Source organism: Linepithema humile, chromosome 1, assembly GCF_040581485.1.
Source record: "Linepithema humile isolate Giens D197 chromosome 1, Lhum_UNIL_v1.0, whole genome shotgun sequence".
Lineage (NCBI taxonomy): Eukaryota > Metazoa > Arthropoda > Insecta > Hymenoptera > Formicidae > Linepithema > Linepithema humile.
In genome coordinates, this window is record NC_090128.1 from 23,404,377 (window position 1) to 23,426,478 (window position 22,102).

Sequence of the window (22,102 nt, forward strand, 5' to 3'; positions counted from 1 at the left end):
CATAAGGAAATTGATTGGTCCATTTCCTTATGCATTTGCTTATGCTTATATATAGACCAATCAATTTCCTTATGCTTATGCGTTATGCTTTATGTAAAAGCTTGTGCTCTCGGCTTGAATGTTCTAAATTGTCGAAGAGGTTCTTGCAACAGCCGCATACAAGTAATGAATATGCGCTGCTGTCTCATAGACGGTAGAGTCACTCGACGTCAATACGCGTGATTCGCCATTTTCAATCAGTTTGCACTATTTCTAATCGACTAAAATTAAGGTATTTTTTAAATAGATTATTATAAAATTATATATCAGTAAATAATTGAGAAAGACGGGTTAAAATTTTGAAATGCGTTCGAATAGAGCTAATCAGAGCAAAATGCTTTAATGCTTGATGCATCAACCCTGAAATATATTTTACATTTTGCAAATATTCCATTTTAATCGATAAAAACTGGTTTATGTTTTGTATTTTCTGTCTCTTTAATTTTTCAATATTTTTGTTCGCTTTACTTTTTGCTCGAGAAATGATGCGTGTTCCGAGTTAAAAATTGTTTTCCTAGAAATAGAGCAGATGACGGTCTTATTAAAGTTGGCTTTTAAATCGAGTGACTCTAGGTAAAACCGAAAGAGTTACGCATGCGTCGCGAGAGGATCGCTGACGCAAGGAGTACGTCAGCTGTTTTGTTAGGTTCGCGGAGGAGATGTGCGTGTGCGTTGATCGTCGTCGGGAATGGTGTTGCATTGTTGACTAGAGGGGCATTTCTCTCTCGCGCAACTTTCGCGTCGTCGCACATAACGGACGCGTTTCCTTTGTTCGCGAAAAGAACACGCGTGTATTTGACTATTCTGCGTACAAAGGTGAATCGCGTACGGTGTGGCGTTACAGAATCTACAGTTTGCAGGGAAAAACACTAGCTCTGCGCGATTGATCCTACGAGACCAGTCAGGTACAACGTAAGAGGCGTTCGTGCGGTGGTTCGTGGCTACTTGACGCGACAGAATCGGGACGTTCTCGCCCGCTCGGAGGGGTAGACACAATAGTGTGCAATAATCCACGAAGCGCAGTGGAACATGGCACAACCGACGAGCAGCGCGCTACGGGCGCTCGCCCTGGAGTACAAGAGCCTGCAGGAGGAGCCAGTCGAGGGCTTCCGCGTCAAGCTCGTCAACGAGGACAACATGTTTGAGTGGGAAGTCGCGATCTTCGGTCCGCCCGACACACTCTACCAGGGCGGATATTTCAAGGTACCGCTTTCGCTTGCCTGTTTATCGTGTACGCGCGTGTATTTACGCAAGTCGCGCGGAGCGACGACGGTATCGACAGTGTGGCTATGCGTAATGCGCGCACCATCGCGTTCTTGGTTATGTCGGCGGCGATGCGTCGCGTATTTCTTCTCTACATAATTCAACGTAATTCATTGCTATATCGTTTCCAGTGAAAAATCGAGAATTTTATCGTCGGAAAATTATCGTCTTAGAAAGAGGTTTTCTTTTATCGGTTCTCTTTTATACGTATTATCGCGTAGAGAACGGAAACAAAGCGATTTGCTACTTAAAAAAATATCGCGTGGCAATATTTTGCATATTTCACTTTTTATGATAAACGAATAATATATAGGTACTTTAACCTTGCATATAATGTAGCTCAATGCTATTGACTATCGTTTCGGTTTGTCAGTATAAATCCATACGCTGGACGAGTTAAAGACGACTGCTGCTATTTCTGGTAACGCGATGTAGAATACTTATCGCCATAATATCGCTAACGTGTATTTGCAATAAATTATATCTCTATTGTGTTTACAAATATTAAAAACACATTGTTCAATATTGAGTATCGTTGGAAAATGAAAAATGCAAACTTGACACAATTTATAATAATCATTCAATTTAAATTATTTTTCAATGAACAATAAATCGTAACTATAGCGCTGTAAGTAGATAAAAATTTGACAATTTTAAAAATTCTAAAAATGAATTGGATTGAGAAATCATATTTTACAAACAAATCTAAATTAATTATATTTTACAAAGAAATCTAGGTCACACACACACACAAAGGTAGATTTTATGGTTTTAAATAAACCACCTATCTTACCTATCCGTTTACAGAAAAGAACTTTGAAATAATAGTTATTTGCTGCAAAATAGTTTTTAAATATATTTGAGTTACGATATTAAGATAATGATAAATGATAGAGATAGCGATCATCATTAAAGTCTACGAGTAGCTTAATATTAAAATAATTTGAATAGTTATTTTTATTGACCGTCAATGTCGTTAAATGCTACACGTGTGGCATTGCGGAATTTCAAATTCGCCGCATATGGCTCAGCGCCTTGTTTCCTCTCCTTGAGCTAATGTTTATCTCGGAAACTAGCAGTTTCTTGCCAAGCAAATTGTGACAATCATACGCATCACACGATCATTCAGACTTCTTTCATTGGCCGAGTGACAATGTTAGTATAGATATTTGCACGCTTTATTCGCTGAAAATTAATTGTTCCTATTATGCCGTGTATATTCAACGAAATTAGGTAAAATAATGCTGATAAAATATTTCTATAAATATTTAAATTAATCTTTGGGTTTATAATTGTGGAATTCTCGATTAAATTTGGTTTCTCGATTTGGAATTGTTCGATTAAGAACCAGGTACAAAAACTTGAGATCGGATGGTCATCGAAAAATATGCGAATTAAGCCATTTCTACGCAAAATACGAGAAAAAGATTGACACGATTTGTCGCTTCTGACGTCATAAGTCAGAACATTTGTAGTGAAATGGTAGGAGGCTTTAATGCCGGGTTAAACGCTAGACTGTAAAATGAGTTCTGTCATTGCCGCCGCGGCTGTAAACTTTTTGCATGTCCCGCCGTCGTCCCGTCCGCTTTCTAAACCACTCTCTGCCTCGTCGTGAACGAGTGAACGCCTATTCACGTAACGCAATGTATCTTCCCACAACGTAACCGGCGGTAACGAGCGCGACGGTGTTTCTTGTAAATCGCGTATCTATCCCCTGTATATGCCGCATAACGTATACCGTATCTTGTATACCGCAGAGGTAAATCCCTCCGCGCGTTGGTTATTTCGAAAGACTGCGTCCACTGCCGCGCCGTTCTGCCCGTGGATAATCTATTATCCACTTCACCGTAATCGTGTTAGCCCTTAACCGGTGAATGCTCGCGTTGCTCTGAGCGCTGCGCTCAGGTAAACAATCGCTTTCATCTTACATTGCGGTTGAAGTATCTCTTCGTGAATGAATAACTTCACGTACCAGCATTCTCAATTGTCTGGGGAGAATACGAAGTTTCTCGCTGCACCTTTTCTCATTTATGGGTTTTCCGGTCAATTTAAAATCGATTTTTTTTTCTACAGAAATTTTAAAAGGCCAAATAGTCCTCTCGGCTTATAAGTCAACTTATTATTTTGAGTTTTGAATGATGTAGACCTTATGGTGTAAATAGATGACACTTATTCTCAATTTTACAACATTATAGTCGGCGATTGTAACACAATCGTAATTGCGACACAATCGTAATTGTAACACAATCGAAACTTTACAAAAATGAATATTCTGAATGTTCCATTGCGTTGCATGTTGATACTGCGTACATAGCGCTAAGTGCATTACGTATGCACATAATCTAATCAGGTTGCGTTGCCTTTATTCATTTTTACTGATCATTTCCTGTTGAAATGGAATTGAAAATTTTGAATCGCATTTGACTATGTATTCACACTATTCAAGCGGTGTATATTGGCACGTTATATTTAAATATTTGCGTTTAAATAGCGCCGGTGCGACAGAGATATTAATCCTCGTATCCTTCGATCGTAACGAAGGATGATCTTGATGCGTTCTCACAAGATCACGTTCTACTTATCAGAAGCCCCTTGACCAGAATTTATACATGTCTCGGTAAAAGGCGAAGAGCGTGGCACGGCTGCCAAGTTACATAAAATACCATCGAGCGTTGTCTCGATTCTATTCCTGGGTGCAAGCAAGCCCTACCGATCGGCACGGCCAACCGACTTTCACCTAATCTCATTCCGTTTAAGACGAACGCGCGCCACTTCGTCGTCGTTGCACGAAAAGTCGATCCGCTGACGGATCTGTGGATTTGAGCGAGGAGATTTTGTCGTTTTATTTTTTGCGAGGTTTGTTTCGATCAGGTTTTTATCCTTTCACCGCCGCGAAAAGAGTTGGGCATCCCGTTTCACAAGCGCCACAACTTTCCACGATAATGCTATTGCAGAATCGATAGTCAATACGCAATCTGTAGGAAGAAGTGTAGGCAATTCGTTCGGCCCTGTGATTTTGGTAGAAAATACGCGCTATGTACGCGGTAACTTGTTGGAGGAAATTCAAACTTGTTTCTATTTTCCAAGGTTTTCTTTATTTTCGCGAATTTGCAGAAAGCAATTTAGTAGATTTTTACATGTTATAGGCATTGTCATCTGTTGGATTTATAGAGACATTCTTAACTTAAGAATAAAATTGGAAAACACTTTAAAGGAAGTATAACGATACCAATATCTGATAAAAATAAATCAACGATTCCATTTTTTTTATTGTATATTATAGATATTAATTCATAAAATATAATATATAATTTTGCCTGCATACATACACGTACATGATATTGCGATAAGCTTGAAATGGATCGAAGATTTGCAATATTACAGCTATTAATACCTAGCAAAAATATACAAGACTGACGGACGTGCAAACTGATAGATCAGATTTTTAAACGAAAGATTGAATCATTGATTTATCTTCATCAAATATTTAATCGTCATATTTTCATTAAAATGCGTCTTCTAATTTTGTTCCTGAGTTAAAAATGTGTTTCAAATCGGACGGATGACAGTGATATTTGTGCAAATGTTCAGTCGCATTGATCTCTGTCGCCGAGGAATGATTCGATTCGACAGTTTTAAAAGTCGTAACGCAGCTTGTTACACAACGTCGCGTTACGATGACCAGCGGTGCTTATTGTCAAAGTAGGTCGCGAAAATTTGTAGGTCACACGGTGAAGTTGCGACGAGGTGATAGTTTCATGCTGGAGCAAATGTAAAAATCTTTGCAAATCACGATCTCTCTTGTGAAAAAGCGACTTTTATAATGAATGTACGTGTTGCCATGAAAACTCCATAGAACGCCGCTATAAAAATAGAAGTTCTATTTAGGTCAAATATAGATAATTCTTGGAATATTTCCTGGTAATGTCATGCAAGATCGCACATTGATAATCAGGATCGATATTGCAGTATTATATTGGACAAACTCGACGTGTGTGTGTGTGTGCTTGTATTATTTTCTCCGGAGGAAAATAATAAAATATAAATAAATAAAAGTTTGAAATCTTGGGTTTTCATGAAAAGATGTAGTGAGAGCTATATTAATAATCGTCAAGCTAGCGTTGCGCGAGTTAAATACAACAATTTTTTCAAAACTACGAGCTATCAACTCCACTTTGTTGAAATATAAATTTTAGTAAATTCAGGAAAATTTAGCTGTAACAAAAAATTGTTGGCGGCAGTAACGTGTCAATTTACGAATACACGTGGATCAACGCGAACTATTCCGAGTAGAATTTTCGTGACACTGTAAGCGTGTAGTCAGTCGAAAGTAGGTTAATTCTAGAACGCGGTTATCCCGGAGGACGAGGTGGATATTTGGGCCATGACCAGGTCGCGATCAATATAGCGTCCCAACGGTGAAGCCTGCATCGAACAACCAGACGCCCCTTTCGCGCTTTGGAATGGAAATCGATATTGTCGCAACCCCGTCGGAGGTCCTGAATCCGATCGAAATGTCGAATCTCGATATCGTGCCCGCGCTCCGATTTTACATCTTGTTATCTTGACTATATTCTAGACAGCCATGTTGTTCCACTTTTGCAGCATCGGAGAATCCGATCTTGTCTTCATTTACAGACTATATATAGGTAGTAACCCGCTGTTATCATATTAATACGACTCATTTTTTCATTAATCCGAATGTCGATCTGAATCTTTTTACAGAAAAATATAAAAAGAAAGTTATTATTCGTCACAATTTGTCATCTTGGAATAAATTAAATCTTGGAATAAATTTTCCTCAACTTTGTGTCGTTGTCACTAATGTTTGAAAGTCTATTTGAAAGATTAATAGGATTTAAATATTTAAATATTTATCAATATAACATAAGATATCTCTACATTGTATATTACATATTTAAAATGTTATTTTAAACATGTTCTCTTGTTGTTCAGAACGTGTCTAAAATGTTACAGACACGTTTTGAATAAAAAAAATTTTTTAATATAATTTTTATAAAAAGTTTTTCCTAGAGATTATATAAAATATAAATTCCACGAAGAAGCTTACATCAGTTTTTTGAAATGTGATGTTGGACAGATATTGAAAACATCACAGTTTCAGCGAGTTTCGAATTTGATGCTATGGATGCGCGGTAATGCGTTTTCCACGCTCATTCGCGACGTCTAAAGCAAGCTACGGTTTTTTTTTTCTGCACGCTCGTGGCGGATATTGAACTCGCCGAAATTATAACGGTTTCAATCCTCAGCGCTAGGTGAGCGAAGATGTGTATTCGCGTAGACGGTGCGTAGGCGTCTCGACCGTTTGAATGTCGGGAAGCGTATATTGACGGAGTTTGTTTCGTTATGTTGCAGGCACACATGAAGTTCCCGCCGGATTATCCGTACAGTCCACCGAGTATTCGTTTCATGACAAAAGTTTGGCACCCGAATGTATATGAGGTGAGTGAATATACAGGAATTATCGATCCCCCCCCGCATGCTCTCGCTCGGTCGCTCTCTCTCTCTCTCTCTTTCGCTCCCCGTTTCGACCCTTTCCTTTTATACACGTGTGTACGTACGTGTCCTTCCCGTCTCCCTTGCGTCCCTTTTCCGTTCATCCGTCCCGCTCTCACCCCGCTTTCACCACTGCTCGCCGTATAACGACCGTCCCGTCCCGCTCCGTCCGTCCATCCATCCGTCCGTCTCTCTTTATCTTCCACCCTCCGCCGCCATAGCTTTTACAACCATCAGCTTTTACATCGTCACTTTCAGCGCGTTTGTGAAACCACCCGGGTCGTCCAAACCCCAGTCACTTCCATCGAAACGCATCGGCGGGCGAGCGCGAAGGGAGGGAAAAAAAAAAGAAAGTAAAAACGATCGACTCGAAAAATTGCGCGTTGCGTAGTAGTTTCTCGCTCGAGGTTGCATTTATATTGACGTATCACCGCCACCGCGTTCTTGGAACGTCCGGCGGTCGTATTATATTTATCGCGGATCGCTACGTTCGACATTTGCGAGACTCGGCGATTCCCCAGTTCTTTCGCCACATCCGCTCGGCATGCGAATTCGCCCGGCAATTAGCGTGAACCGAGTTCTATCGACGAGGCAAGCTGCTGGCGCACTGCTGATGTTTTTACGAGGACTGATTCGTCGCGTTGTTCGCCACTTTAAAAGACCGAAAGCACGACGACTGTTTCCTGTTTGCCACTGCGGGAATACTTTCTACACCGCAATATTTAAATCCCTTTTCATTATTCATTCATTCATTATTCACACCTTTGCACTGCAAGATAAAAAAAAATTAATTTAAATAAAATATTAAAATAAAGGTGGTTTTCGTAGAATTTATGCCTGAAACGTCATGTGACAGTATGCTAACTTGTTAACACAGCCAAGAAATATAAGTAGAATCGGAAATGGTTAAACATCGCGACGCGTAAAGCATCTGGCGAACCGAACGAGTTGCGTTTCGAGAACGGAAGGATCGCCGATCGATAATATATTTCTGCGTTTTTCTTACGTATTACCGGCAGTACCACTTGCGTTTGCAAAAATATTGCATTCCCACACGCTTATCGACCTCGGCCGTCGCATCTCCTGCTCGCTGTCCGTCGTATATGACCCTTCGGCGGCTAGCGAAGCGAAGTCAATGACCGTCGAAAGCCCGTGTGGACATCCGTGTCCACTCGCCCATCGTCGATAGGGATGGCAACGACGGGAACGTGTTATGAGTAACGAAACAAATGCGAACACTTTTTTTTTTCACGCTCTCAACTGTCGAAGAGAGGATATTAAAGTTGGTAAATACAGTTGTTCTCTCACCAACACCTGGTTGTGGACGACAAGGCCGTACTTGTGGTGCACAATGCAAAATTAACAGTAAACGAAAGCAATTAATATCTCGCTTGTAAATGCAAAATCAAATATTTGCGGGATACGTTTGGAGTGAAAGATGTTGAATTATTAAATGCAAATTTTATGCGGAACTCACATCGCTAGACACGACGTACGAATTATTTTATTTGTATATTTCATGTAGATTACATTGGTATCATCTATCTATCTTCGCTCGGGTGTCCAAAACAGTTGACCTGTTTAGTAATCGATTGATAAGCCTTGAACAGCTTATCCTTACGTAACCGCAATTATTATGCATTGCAAGCAAGTGACGTTACTTCTCATTTCCGTTGTATATCTAACGCTAAGTGGCTGTTTCATTCATACTTCAGTACATTTAGCTTCAAGACATTTAGTCGAATTTATTGAATCCTCTCGTATATCGCGTCTATTTTTTTTTTACATCAAGTGAAATCGCAACAGAGCCGCGGTTCAGCGCTAACTGCGGCGAGTGAAAATATAGCGATGTTTACGCTTAGCGAGTCAGATTATACGAGAGTAAATAACTCTTGATTACAATAGGAAATTAATCATACGCGGAGAAACGGCGATCTCGCTTTTTCCGCAGCCGTATGAAACTTGGTTCCGATGACAATCTGCGCGTTGCGCAAACCTTCCAGGAAACGGTACCTGCTCCAATATGAAGACGTCTTTCGCAATCGAAACAGAAAGGTTACTCGATATATACCGCGCGGCTTAACGCGCGCACGTTTCGCTCTTCTCGCAGGCCAACTTTCCCCATCGTGAAATTCATATTATTTATACGTATGTGTACTCTGCACATTACGCGAAGATTCTCCTCCTCGGGTTTGCGCGCGTACACGTGAACAATCGTCGGCGATGTGGATTAGATAGTACGAACTTCACATGCAGCAGACAAAGAATAAAAAAAAGCATTGCTCAATTTAACTTTATATATACAGTCTATATATAGAATTATTTTATACAAAGCCGTCAAACGCTGCGCATTAGTTGAGCGATTCAAAATCGATTTTATCTTCTTTTGCCACGCTTTCACATTTTCTTGCGCAAAAGAAGACGGCAGTATAAAATGAAGATAATTTTGGAAGTAAACTGTAAATACTTCTTCTCTCCGCATGCATGTGGAATTCCGGTCACATCTCGGTTGCATCTCGTGCGATTCCATACGTCGGCATTCGCCGCCCTTCCGTGCGAATGCGTGCGCGGCGGACACGGCAACGCTATCGCTGCCGGGGAGCGATCGTGTCAAGTGCCGGGCGTTTACTCGAGGAACTCGCCTTCGCCTTCGTGGCTTATTACATGAAGTGTTCGAAGTCGAGCCACGGTGAAACCGCGATGCGCCTTGTCCTACTTGCCGAACGTCGCCGCGCAGGAGAGGCGAGAGATAGAAGCGGTCTTCGCTGGAAACGTGCGCAGCGAATCGTCTGCGATTTTTATGAGCCTTGCATACGTTATGGAGTTGCGCAAGATTTATTTTTCTCTCTTTCCTTTTTTTTACACGCTTGTATATGCTCGCCTCGTTGAAACGATATTTCTTGTGTTCCAATTCCTCGTGAGATATTGGTAGCGTATATAATCTCAACTTCAGAGTTCATCTTTCAGACATCTCGCATCTCTCATCTCCGAATATCGCGCCGAGCATACGAATCGCGACGTCCTCGGGAATTTTTCTTTGCGTTTAACCGAAAAGGTACCCGAAGGTCCCGTCCTTCGAGCGATGTTTTCGCAGGGACGGCAAACACGGAACCAGAAGTCCCCGAGGTCGTCATGCTTCAACGTTGGCGAAAGGAAAACGGAGTCGTGAACTTCGCACACAATGTAAATTTGTGTGGCTCTAATGTCCATTGATATTCCTGAGCGAAAACAACGTATCATACGCTTAATATATTTAAATTAGGAATAAAAAATTAACATTATACATGAATGTTATATTGAACGTATGTATTCAGCCAGGCCTGCTGAAGTGCAAGTAAACATAAACGTACGATGCGTTGAATAAAACTTCCGAAAATAACACGCGTGAATTTCGACAACAAAACAAAGGCTGACATTCAGTCGCGTCGAAGAAGTAGTAAGCGCCAACAATGAGGTTATCAGTGGTCTGAAAGGTTGCATTTCTTTGCGCAGAACGGTGACCTGTGCATATCAATTCTGCATCCACCTGTAGACGACCCCCAAAGTGGCGAGTTGCCTTGTGAAAGGTGGAATCCGACGCAAAATGTTAGGTGGGTGCAATTTTGCAAAAAATAAGTAAATGAGAATAATGGCTATCTGTGAATTCAATTGAAAATCAAGATAGTTCTCGAAAACTGAAGCTCAGAATGATTAATTATCTCTTTTTTTCTTTTTATCAGGACCATCCTGCTATCGGTGATCTCGTTGCTGAACGAACCCAACACATATAGTCCTGCCAATGTCGACGCATCGGTAATGTACAGACGCTGGCGCGACTCCAAAGGGAGAGACAAAGAATATGAAAATATCATAAGGTAAGACATTGTCAATAATGCCGTTGCGTGACGTCACGCAGTTGCAGAGAACTTGCGCGTTTTCGTCAAAATTATACCACCGAGCTATATGCCGTATCCGTAGCGTGCTAAAAGCTATGCCAACAGCGTGAGACAGATAACTGAATGCGGAAACGAGAATACCGGTAACGTAGATGTACACGTTTTAACACTTGAATGAGCCTTAGAATGAGTCTACTTAGGAAAATTATTGCCTGTCTTAACTATAATACAAGATAAGAACGGCACCAAGAGCAGTGCTATTCGCAGAACACAATTTTCGTTGCTCAATAAATCGGGCCAAAGTGCTGAAGTTAAGTAGTCTTCTTTTTTCCTGAAATTCGATGATTGGTGTTCTCGAAGAACAAATGATTATATATATATTCCACGTGCTCGTTAAGTTTAATTTGTATCTTTTGTAATGTCTATTCGATGAGCAAACATCGCGAACAATTGACTACAATCAGCGAGGTAGGTATTTTGTCAATGTGTATTTCATACATGATTTCTATTTAGGAAACAAGCCCAAGCTGCCAAGGTGGAAGCCGAAAAGGAAGGTATCGTCGTGCCGGTTACCCTGGAGGATTATTGCATAAAAACTCGTGCGAGGCCGGCCGAACAGCAGCTGGATATGACAGACTTCTATGATGATGAGTACGAGTTGGACGACGATGAAGACGAGCAATTGAGTGCGACCGATTATGAAGACGGCGACGATAGTGGCAATGGAGAATCGTGATCCATTTCTTAAACAATAAATAACAACAAAAAGCCGAACCGCTAACTATTATACATCAGTTCTGTATAGATTGATAAATTAACGAGCTTCTAAACCGTTCGATCTCTCTCCATTTTTCTCTCTGGAACACCAAAACGCAACATCAAAATTCAAGTTTTTTGAAGTTTTTTTGCCAGAGAGTCAATAGAAAATGAGTGATACGTACGTCTCTCAAACTATCGTTAATTGTTACACGTGTCTACTAAACAAGTCAATTTTGTTGCAGTTTTTATTTCTATAAAAATATAAAAGTGTGAGATATGGATTGTCTGCAAGCAATCTCAAGATGTCATGCGGGATACGATAAGGTTGTTTATTTAACGATAATTTATGGATAACAATGTTGTTTAACCCTCGCACTGTTTACGCATTTGTTATATATATCAGCTAGAGCTGAATTATAAATTTGTGGTCCACAAACAATTTTTTATGTTGTATTTTATTAATTTTTATATTTTTGTTGGAATATTTTTTAGAAAAATTATAAATATATCAATAAAAAATAAAATATATACGTACATATGAATGTTTATTTATTATTTATATTGTATGTTCAAGACGCATTAATTATTGAAAAGTTATGCGGTATTAAAAATTTATAAAGGTTATGAAACATTGACAAAATAAGTACAAAAGGTACAAGTAAAAAATGATCCAGTTTTGACTATGCGAGGGTTAATTAAAAAATTTTAGAATTTTGATATTTTGTTACCGGTTTTTGTACAAAATTATGGAGGATTAATGGAGAATTCCGTGTTTACAAGCTCTTTAACTTAAGCAATATACTATGGTATGGATATAAAGTACTTCGATAGGAGCACTGTGCTTGTTGTGTTGTGGCTGGCACTTCCTTTCAAATAGAAACGGACCAATTGATTTACCTTGAAATGATAAACGTTCGATAAAGATGATCATATATAAGTACTGTAAGTACACGATCGACTTTACATTGGACTAATTTCACGTCATGTTCAAAGCTATAAGTGGGTACATCAATTGATCCTAAGCGTAATACCTACGTATAAAATTTACATTAAATAATAAAAATTTACGTTATTTTGAATAATTGTGTTATAACACCACAAAAACCCATCAGGGAAAGAATTCAATGTAGAAGTAAGAGAAAAAAAAAGCTGCCGACGAAGACCTGTTAAAAAAGTTATTAATAATAAATTTCTCATCACATGTATACTAGAATCCATATTATTACCATTATGATTATAATTATTTGTACATGCACGTGCATATATCGTGTATCGATGTAATCGTACTGATATTTTGCCGTATTGTTTTACAAAATTAATAACTATGTTATTATGTTATCACTTCTTTGCGGATCTTTAATGCAAACCTAATCATAGCTTTTAAAAAAACAAATAACTTTTGCTACAAATATTTTTATTTTGACTTTTAACAACATTAAATACATTTCGGGAAGAATAACTTGCGACTTATACGCGCATAATGCTACAGCTACAAAGTTACTTTAGCTTAATATTTTTCTTTTTTTTAAGATCTCTTCGTATTAAATATCATCTTTCACGAAAGAATAAAACTTTCCAAATGAACTTGGTTAAATGTAATGCTTACTACTTACGTGAAAGATATATCGAATACAGCTAATCGACTCTGTGGTAGTGTATCTGCGCTCGTATGACTGAAATTGTAAATAGTACATGAAACTCAATTTTAAAGACACGAAATATATAAGTGGTACTCTCTTATTCATTTCTTTATTAGTTATTTCATCGAAAGACCAAGAAGGGATGTTGAAAGTGTTTAACTGATAAAATAAAGGCAAAAGGATGTTTAAATTCTAATAGCGTCTATAAACATATACTCTGTGCTTATACGTAGTAATACCGTAACTAAAATGAATATTTCCTAGTTCCTTCGATATATTGTAAAACCGCTTCTCATTTAACGTTTTTCTTAGCTATTTAATATTAGAAAAAGTGCTGAAGGTAATAATTTGTATATCGGATAATTCTTTCCTCCTTTTTTTGTACATACCAACAAAAAGATTCTTCGTACAATTATATTAATAAAATTAGCGTAATACTACCACACATGCTTTGTCGATAATTTAATGAATAGGTAATGTGACAGGTAATATTAATCATTTACTATTAATTATGACCTTTTTCACATGATGATAGACTAATGCGAGGAAATGTGTGTAAATACATTTTATTATGGCAAAAAAATATATTGGCCTTGTGTATTTTCTTACGCTACTTATATAATTTATGCGGAGAAAAATGACAACTCTTGGCATATATAAAAATATGGTTTATTCTTCACACAATTTTATATGCACAGAGCGGTTGCACAAGACAATGAGATTATGAACATAACATTTTCATTTCTTATAAGATATCTCTTTACAATGAGAATTACATTGAGAATTACACTGTTAGTAATTACACTAAATCGAGCTCTATAATCGAGAAAATTGGAGGTAGTTGTGAGTAGAGATTTTCATTAGAATACAAGGGAGAGTATTATTGTTCCGCGCATACAGGAAGGCACAACATTGAAATTGTTCAAAAAAGAAAAAAATATATTCTCGTTCCCTGAGTACTGAAAAAAAATTAACAATTTTTCTTGCTTTTTGGAACGATAAAATCTGAACACGTCGTAGTAAATGTTCATACCGTTTAAGCGAACCCTGTGCATTTGATATGCAACTTTTTAGATGGAATATGTTAATAAATACAATAAAACATGAAAGAAAAAACAAAATTAGAAACAACGATACAATGTTATCGACGATATGTTGGTAGGATAAGCTTTATCTTACAACTAGCGTTATGTCTATTAATTATTTAATAGCTTAACTCGAGCGATATTAAAATGAGATTATTGTCATGTGTGATTGAGGACGGTTGCTTAATGATAACGTCGATTGGCCCAACATTGCGAGCAATAGTATTGGTTTTCTGGCGATCCAAAGAATTGGCAGTGTTCACTGCGGCACTTTTTCACGACGTCCTGTAAACGGCAATTTTAGGAAAATTTATTCTTTTTCATGTATTGCTCGACATACCTTCAAATTGTCACTGTTATTCCAAACTTCTGATTCTGTAGTATTTGATGGAGTTTGATCTTTATAAAACGTAGACCTGTAAAACAATATTGATTTATTAATCGAATCTCAACGAATTGAAAAAAATTTGTGTTTCGCAATCGTACCTTGCAAGATAAAGCGTATCATCTTTCTTTGTATTTGTAGGTAATAATTTGCTAACACTCGCATGACTATTGCAATCACTGGCAGCGTAAAATTTTGATCTTCCAGCGCCATAATTCAATTCACTACCTGTATCATCTACTTGATGATCCTGCAGATATCTACAACATACAACATCTCTGTAACTTGTCTCTGAAGAAACGAATAGCTGAGATCACATAATCAGAATACCTTGCATGGGCACATTGAAGATAATTCTGAAGCATTTGATCCACATATTGATGACGTCTGCTCTTTATTCTCACACATAACAATCCTTCTGTGGAAATTCCGCCGCTCGACGAAGGCGGACTTTTTGGCCTCTTATTCGTCATAGGCCATAGTTTTTTACTGACAGATCTGCCAAGGGATCCGAATTGTTTCGCGACTTCTAGCAATTGCTTCGCTGTCTTCGACAAGGAACCATCCGCATCCGAAAGCCTATCAATATCTTCGGATGTAAAACTTTGATACTCGCAATCTAAATACTCTCGCAATAAAATCTCCATCTGCATGTAAATGATAAAAAAAATCTCAATTATTTTACTGTAATAATTTAACACTACACTGTATTAATCAATAAGTAATGATTTACGTACAGTGTCCTGCGTACACGTTAACAATTCTCGCGAACCGTCCACCCAATCCCACTCAGGACCAGGATCCACGGCGAATAAAACCGGCAACAATTTTCCTGTGTCTGGATCCACTAGTGGTATACTAACTCCTTCGCCGCAAGCACTACCATAATCATTGCATCCATCTACCGTTACAAGCGGGGAGAAGTGAGCAGAATGATATGCCAGGAATAAGGGAGTTCTTTCGCAACGCGAAGGTGGCACTTCCAAGGGTAAATATACTCCACCAAACGGAATTGGCGCTAAGGCTACTCCCTCGGCATCTTTCAGCATGGTCTCTGCTATAACTATTATAGGCCTTCTTAAAGCATGAGCCAAAGTTAAAACGTGTATCTGAAATAAAAACAGATCGTTAGTCTTTAAAATAAAATTGCTTCTACTCGACAAAAAGAATGATTGAATGATGAATTACGATACCTCTTCAAGGCTCTGATAAGAGGTAGCAGTCTGGTTTCTGATCGCAGGAGAGGCCATATCTACTATACTTTGCCATTCTGATAACCATTCTGCTTCCGTATATGACAGTCCTGCGGCTGCGTTCAAACCTGTCTGTCTCCATTTCCATCGCCTGAAAATCATTTAGTATTGCTTTAAGTATTGCTAAATACATTGTTTCTAAAATAAATATTTCTCATTTTATACCTAAAAAGAGCATGTCTGTATTCCCCCTTGGTCAAAGTATTATGCAATGCCTCTCTTAGCGTAAGTAGTCTATCATGAAAACCCCACATCCCCAATGATGCAGCGTGAAGCAGACAATTGCCATCTCCAGATGTTGCCAGTGGCCAAAGAACTCGAGTGCTGCCACTTTTGTACCACCAATTTAAACGACCCGCAGCCTCCAAGGAACTCAAACATCCATTCTCTATAAGATCCTTCTCCAAGAATTTACGAAATGAATCTAAATGTGAAATGTCAATTGATTAGCAGGCATTTAAGATAAGAACAATGTGACATTTTTTTAAGCATAAATAAAATACCCGGATACACAGATAAGTCTGGCAATGAAAATGTATATTCAGGTGTATCAAGAGCCCCTAAGGCTGCCAACTGGGAGCGAGCATAGGAAACAATTGCTGCATTTTCAGTTGCACGGGAGATACCCCTAGCCAGCTTTTTTGTAGCACCCCCAGTGTTCTCCAGACTATTATCAGGAGTGCTCTCGTTCTCCAAGCCATCGTACATGGATAAACCAACACTCATAACACAGCTGTATCCTGTAAATGAGTAACAAAAACAGTTTATGTTACAAATGAGTCATCAGCCTTCAATGTATTGAAAAACTTCAATATATCAAGCATACAATCCATCATATACGAAAATAATTAATTCAAATGTTGATGTTATGGCAAGTAGAATATAAATTAGTCTTATGAGTCATTCGATTAATTAAAAAGCAACCGGATAATTCCATGATGTAATAGTTGCTTTAAATTATTCTCAAAAATTGATCAAAACAACATAGTTTTCATTACTCCAGTATTTTCATAATTAAAAAAAAGAAATATCCGAACAATTCAATTTTTATATTTGCATTATCTTTGCAATTCTGATTCATCAATATAGATTAGATCGTATCTGTAACATTTATTTTTAAAAATTGGTAGATTTATAGATTTAAATAGATTTCTCTACAACTATTCGAAGCTGTAAACAAACTATGCAGTCGAGTGATGCGGTGACAAAACGCACATTTAACAAGGTCACAATAGAGATTCGTAACCGGGCGCGCGATTACGCGCGAATGTCAGCCGAGTAATCGTGCGCCGCTATAGATATACATATATATATAATATATATACACACTCATACACACAATATACGTATATATACGTGAATCTACAGAAATAGGACAAGGTTTCGCAGTGGCACCACTTTTGACGAAAAAAGCGTCACACGTGAAATTGATCGCGACGCATACCAGAGAGGCACACCTTCCCAAACACGAAAAACGCGACTTTCGCTCTTATTCGATCATCGTCTGCGCATAAATATCTGCGTAGGAGTCTTGCATCGGCCAAATATGAGATGCTAGATGCAAGGGAAGAAGAAAAAGACAGAAAGAGAAAGAGAGAAAAAGGACGAATTACGAATACGGAAGGTGCGAACCTTGGGCCGTTATCGAATTAACTCGCGGACGCGACGCAGTTGCTCGGATGCAGCTTTTCTTGCTAATGTCACAGTCGATGTCTTGATGTATATCCTTCTCATATTTCGCTCAGGCGCTTCAAGTCCGCCGATAACGGACCGTGCGTGCGAGACGAGCGCGGATGTCAATCTATTCGCGTATTACAGCAAACATAAACACAGCGACATAACCTAGCGTCGTAGGTCGCGCGCGGCCTCGTAGGTAATCACGTAGTGGGAGGCCCGAACTGAACTGCACGTAAGAACTGCAATGGAATGGTTCGCACGGTAATTGCACGCACGGTGAAACTTTAAACGGGTCACATGTTCGACACCGCGTGACGAGCAGACGCCGTATTCATGAGCGCGTTGCGCTAGCTACGAATGATTCACGGATTTTGACGTTCGGCGAAAGTGACGTTTCGCAACGCGATAGAAGAAAAAATTTCAATTCACCGAAATTCACCTTAAAATATCGAGACAGCGATAAGAATTTCGCGCTCATATAAATATATGCGATGATGTTATCGAGGTTTTGGCGATAATAGATAAGCAAAGATGACTCAGTCCGTCTGTGTTTTCAATACTATATTTGGAACGAATGTTTGTAATTGTCACCGCCGTGATAATTAAAAGTCTCTTGCGGAAGTCTGTATGATTTAAAAAATTCATCATGCATTAATGCCGTATCGGCAAATAATGCAATTAAAATAAAAAACAAATCGAAACAAGTGTAGAAGGTAAGAGGAGAAAAATGATGAGAATAAAAAATATTGTATAATAGGTTATCTATGAGAAAGCTATCGGGATTATTACAAATCATAAAATTAATAAGCAAACAAATTTACCGACTGCAAATCTAATATCTTTCGTCGATATCATCATTTTCTGATTTAACTTTGCGTTATGCACTTATTAATGACTTGCATTCTCGTTAGATGGTGCTACATAATCCTAAAAAGATTGCTCATCGTTATTTGATTATCAAGTACGATCTGTATATTACAATTATTCGAAATAAAATGCGCGCATCAAGCTGAAATATGAATATAATGTGTAAAACAGTATCTAGTTCCTGTAGCGATATTTTAGCTGCGCTCGTAATTTGAAATATCTCAATATCGAAATGTTTATAGTTACCCGCGCAAATTGCCTATTTTTGTGGCCGCCATGACGATTTTTCCTTCTATCAGTTTGGAGTGCAAAGCACGAACGCTTCGTGATAATTGCGTATTTTTTCCGTTAATAGTGCATTATTGTGTAAATTTTTGTTGGAAGTATCGAGTAAAGTGACGGGTGATTGCCGGTACGTATTATATATGGTGAGTGTGTGCAAGTAATTGCGTTTCGTCGATCGCTAAATACTACGAATGTAGCTTTGCGCAATGGGCTGAAGTAGGTACTGGTACAATTTCAGTGAGTATAGATATCAATCACCAATAATGGACATGCGAAAATAATTCTTATAACTTGAAAGAATCGAAGCATAATAGACGTGCGATGTGTTTTTCAGTTCATCGGAATGGCATCGGAGAAAAATACAGTTGTGTTGTGTGTGTTCTGTATGTAACGACCGCCGCGTAATCTCCAAGGTCGTTATATGTTGGCTCGAAATGTGTGCATAACGGCGGGTGGACTGCCGAAGTTGTAAACAATTATGTACGCGATTGCGTTGCAGTTTTCGTTTTACTTCGCGTTTTGTGTACCGTGGCGTGGCAAATTCGCGACGTGAATCCATGATTTTCGTATTTTTTTAAAAGTGAAAAGTGCGGGTTAACTTTTGTCCGACAGTCAACGTAATTAATTAAGTTTTTTGATCATGGAGCTGATACAGAGTAGTCTAAAATGGAACCTACCAAAGATGAAGCAAACTACAATACCCTAGTGGGTGAGTGCAATAATTTATTTATAATTTAGATATTTGCATAATTTTGATAACTCATATACACAATTGCAATATTTTTATTAAATATTTATTAGAATATTTGACAGCCTTTATCAAATTATTATTAAAATATTTAAATACTTATTTATGTAAATTATTGCATATATTATTTTAAACAAAATGAAAATAACTAATAACAATAACAATTAATGTGCATGACATAACAATTATTATGTGTAAAATGCATGATTCCCATTTATAATAATTAAAATACATATTAATTTTTCCAGGTGTAGCTGAAAACGTACTTAACTAGGGTACAACGACTGAGTGAGTAATATTCTTTTTATTATATTTACATAATCACATACAAAATACTGATATCATTCGCTGCTTGTCATTCATGCAACGAATAATTATTATATAATTATTTTAACAATGACACTTTTTGCAATTTGAATTTTTACTAATAAACGATAAAAATGATAATATATAAAATTATTTTTTCTTTATCAAAATGATAAAAATATTCAAATTTTATACAAATTGTGTATGCAATTTATTACTTTTCAATTTTACAGTTAGAACATTTAAAAAATTTAAATTAAGTATAAAAACATATATGTAGAAAAAAAATTGTTGTAGAGATATAAATTATAAAACGTTAAACTCAGAATTAAAAATTCTGAAAATTAAATTTTAAGAATGTAATGTTCAAGTAAGTTTAACATGTATGATTATACGTTTCACTTTTAATTTCATTAAAAAATTTAATGTTAAAAGTTTTTGCAAACGAGTGGATTGTTAAAATAAAGTTTTGGATGCGCAATTACGACGTCAGCACGACAAAAAAGCCGCAGTAATTGATACGACTGCTTATACTACTTTATTGGTATAATCGACTTACTTTTATGGTGCGCGTTTCACCAAACGATTCCTTTCTTTCGTCGGGCATTATAAAACTTGAAGATCTTTTAAATACGATATACTTCGTGAAAAGAGCTTCTCCTGTACTGTGACTGCTAAGAAATATCGATACATTATTTCTTTTCTCGCTGTAATTCTGTTATAGTCTTCGTAATTACATGAACAATTTCTACTTTTCCATTTTGCTTTAACATTTGCGACAGAGAAAGTTAGACAAGAAGTTTATCTTGAATCTTCGACGACTAATTAAAAATTGTCTCAAACGTTCCGAAAAAAGTTTCGAAGAAAAATCTTTTATTTTAATAATTTGTATTGGCTGCAATATATTGATATTATATAAATATTTCCAATCTCAGACATGATATTTATAACAATTATAAATCATTTTTACAAATAAATACAAGTCTTACGACTAAATATACATATTAATATTAGCAGCATAGTTTTTCTTTTTGTTCTACATTCTTTAGCCAACATTTATTACGAAGTGCAGCGTTACCGAATTATATTGCTTCACAACTGATTTTTTTCTTCTTCTCAAAATGAAAGAAAGACAGAGACACGAGTAGGAAAAAGTGGCACACACACACATACACACAGCCGGCAGACGACCGATTGTTGATTTAGTTGGCCGACTCTGAAATATGGTTTACCAGTTGCTGCAGAGGAGAAGAATGCGGGGAGGGGGAAGAGAGGGCATATCCTGGAATGGTAATGGTAATGGTACCGGTACAGAACGTCGGAAACGCGGATTATACGAGCGTTCGTTTCTTGTCCGCCGATACCTTCTTCAACATCGTCTTCGTCGGGTTCTTCTCCATCCGTTTACAGTTAAGGACACGACGCGACGTCGGGACAAAATTAAGCGCCGGGGTTTTGTCTCTCACGGTCATTGACATTTAACATTTGTAATCGTTGTGACCCGCCGCCACTCTTATTAGCCCGCTTTCGCAGTCGGCCGTTGCGCCCTGATCGATTCCCAGCGATGATGTCAGTATTCTCTACCACTTGCAATGCATATTTATGTTACTGCATATGTGCAATCGATTACGCGTGCAATCGTGACTAACTCTTTTAGTGAAGGATAAAACTTTATTAAAATAATATATTATAATCAACAATTAGATTATTTATTTAACTAAGAAATTAAACTAAGAAATTAAACATTTTTCTAAATATATAGAATTTAAGTATTATTTTTATATGATTTTGGCATTTTTGTGATACAATAAATATATTGTTTTATGAATTGTTAGGTGTGCAACATTTAACGACGATCTTTCGTTTCGTAACGAGTTAAAATAGTTAAAATATTATGATGGTATTCTGCGTTAAAAGAGAGCTAAAAGAGTTTAAAGCGATGCTAACATGAATATGTATTTAAGTCAAGTGTAAATTCGATGCTCGATTGATACCTCGCATCGTTTACACAACAATACACAAGAGTTTCTTTATTAACATACACGCTAATAACTTATTAGAAACTCTTGCTTCATTAGAACATTTACGAGAAAGGCGAGATTTCTTTGTGTTCACATTTCTCATATTCTTTTATGTTTAATATTAGCTCTTGCGTTCTCTCGTACAATATGTATATAGCAAGGAATGGTAGTTTATTTTACTACGTGAGACACTCGACTCTCGATATACGCAACCTTCTCTTATCGTAAAATAAAATTTACATATATCAGATTACATATTTTTGCCTCTTGAAATTTTAATTTTAGATTTTTAACCATGCATAAAATAATATATTTTAATATTGAACAATACAAATATATATTTTGAAAACCAAATGTTTCATTTAGCTTTGTGCGCGAAGTG

The 22,102-nt window shown here is 37.4% G+C and overlaps 2 protein-coding genes and 1 long non-coding RNA gene across 4 annotated transcripts; 2 read left to right on the forward strand and 1 right to left on the reverse strand.

The window, feature by feature from the left end:
- The first annotated feature begins 458 nt into the window (after positions 1-458).
- Positions 459-13,538, forward strand: LOC105672761 (ubiquitin-conjugating enzyme E2 R2). Its single transcript, XM_012367910.2, has 5 exons — positions 459-1,242; positions 6,679-6,765; positions 10,312-10,409; positions 10,539-10,673; positions 11,208-13,538. Exons 1-5 carry the CDS (start codon positions 1,069-1,071, stop codon positions 11,428-11,430), a joined length of 717 nt encoding a protein of 238 aa, XP_012223333.1. The 5' UTR covers positions 459-1,068; the 3' UTR covers positions 11,431-13,538.
- A 208-nt stretch (positions 13,539-13,746) lies between these two features.
- Positions 13,747-18,033, reverse strand: LOC105672757 (OTU domain-containing protein 7B-like). Of its 2 annotated transcripts, none has more exons than XM_067353373.1 (9): positions 17,933-18,033; positions 16,320-16,556; positions 15,982-16,240; positions 15,757-15,907; positions 15,301-15,672; positions 14,894-15,210; positions 14,665-14,823; positions 14,519-14,594; positions 13,747-14,463 (listed from the first exon to the last, which is right to left on the reverse strand). In XM_067353373.1, exons 2-9 carry the CDS (start codon positions 16,540-16,542, stop codon positions 14,362-14,364), a joined length of 1,659 nt encoding a protein of 552 aa, XP_067209474.1. In that variant the 5' UTR covers positions 16,543-16,556; positions 17,933-18,033; the 3' UTR covers positions 13,747-14,361. The 2 variants fall into 2 exon arrangements, with proteins under 2 accessions (XP_067209474.1, XP_012223326.1); XM_012367903.2 differs by lacking the exon at positions 17,933-18,033 and adding an exon at positions 17,449-17,855.
- Positions 18,034-18,165: 132 nt separating this feature from the next.
- On the forward strand, positions 18,166-22,075 carry LOC105672741 (uncharacterized). The gene is made up of 3 exons (XR_001100870.2): positions 18,166-18,882; positions 18,980-19,354; positions 19,642-22,075. It is a non-coding gene; the product is annotated as an uncharacterized lncRNA (long non-coding RNA).
- Positions 22,076-22,102: the final 27 nt, after the last annotated feature.

What these genes read in the sequence shown, in the direction of transcription:
- LOC105672761 (XM_012367910.2), top strand. Translation starts at nt 1,069, where the DNA reads ATGGCACAACCGACGAGCAGCGCGCTACGGGCGCTCGCCCTGGAGTAC. An exon ending in AATCCGACGCAAAATGTTAG is followed by an intron (nt 10,410 to 10,538) that starts GTGGGTGCAATT and finishes TCTTTTTATCAG; the next exon opens with GACCATCCTGCTATCGGTGA. An exon ending in GAATATGAAAATATCATAAG is followed by an intron (nt 10,674 to 11,207) that starts GTAAGACATTGT and finishes ATTTCTATTTAG; the next exon opens with GAAACAAGCCCAAGCTGCCA.
- LOC105672757 (XM_067353373.1), bottom strand. Translation starts at nt 16,542, where the DNA reads ATGAGTGTTGGTTTATCCATGTACGATGGCTTGGAGAACGAGAGCACT. An exon ending in AGACTTATCTGTGTATCCGG is followed by an intron (nt 16,241 to 16,319) that starts GTATTTTATTTA and finishes TTTCACATTTAG; the next exon opens with ATTCATTTCGTAAATTCTTG. An exon ending in TAACGTGTACGCAGGACACT is followed by an intron (nt 15,211 to 15,300) that starts GTACGTAAATCA and finishes ATTTACATGCAG; the next exon opens with ATGGAGATTTTATTGCGAGA.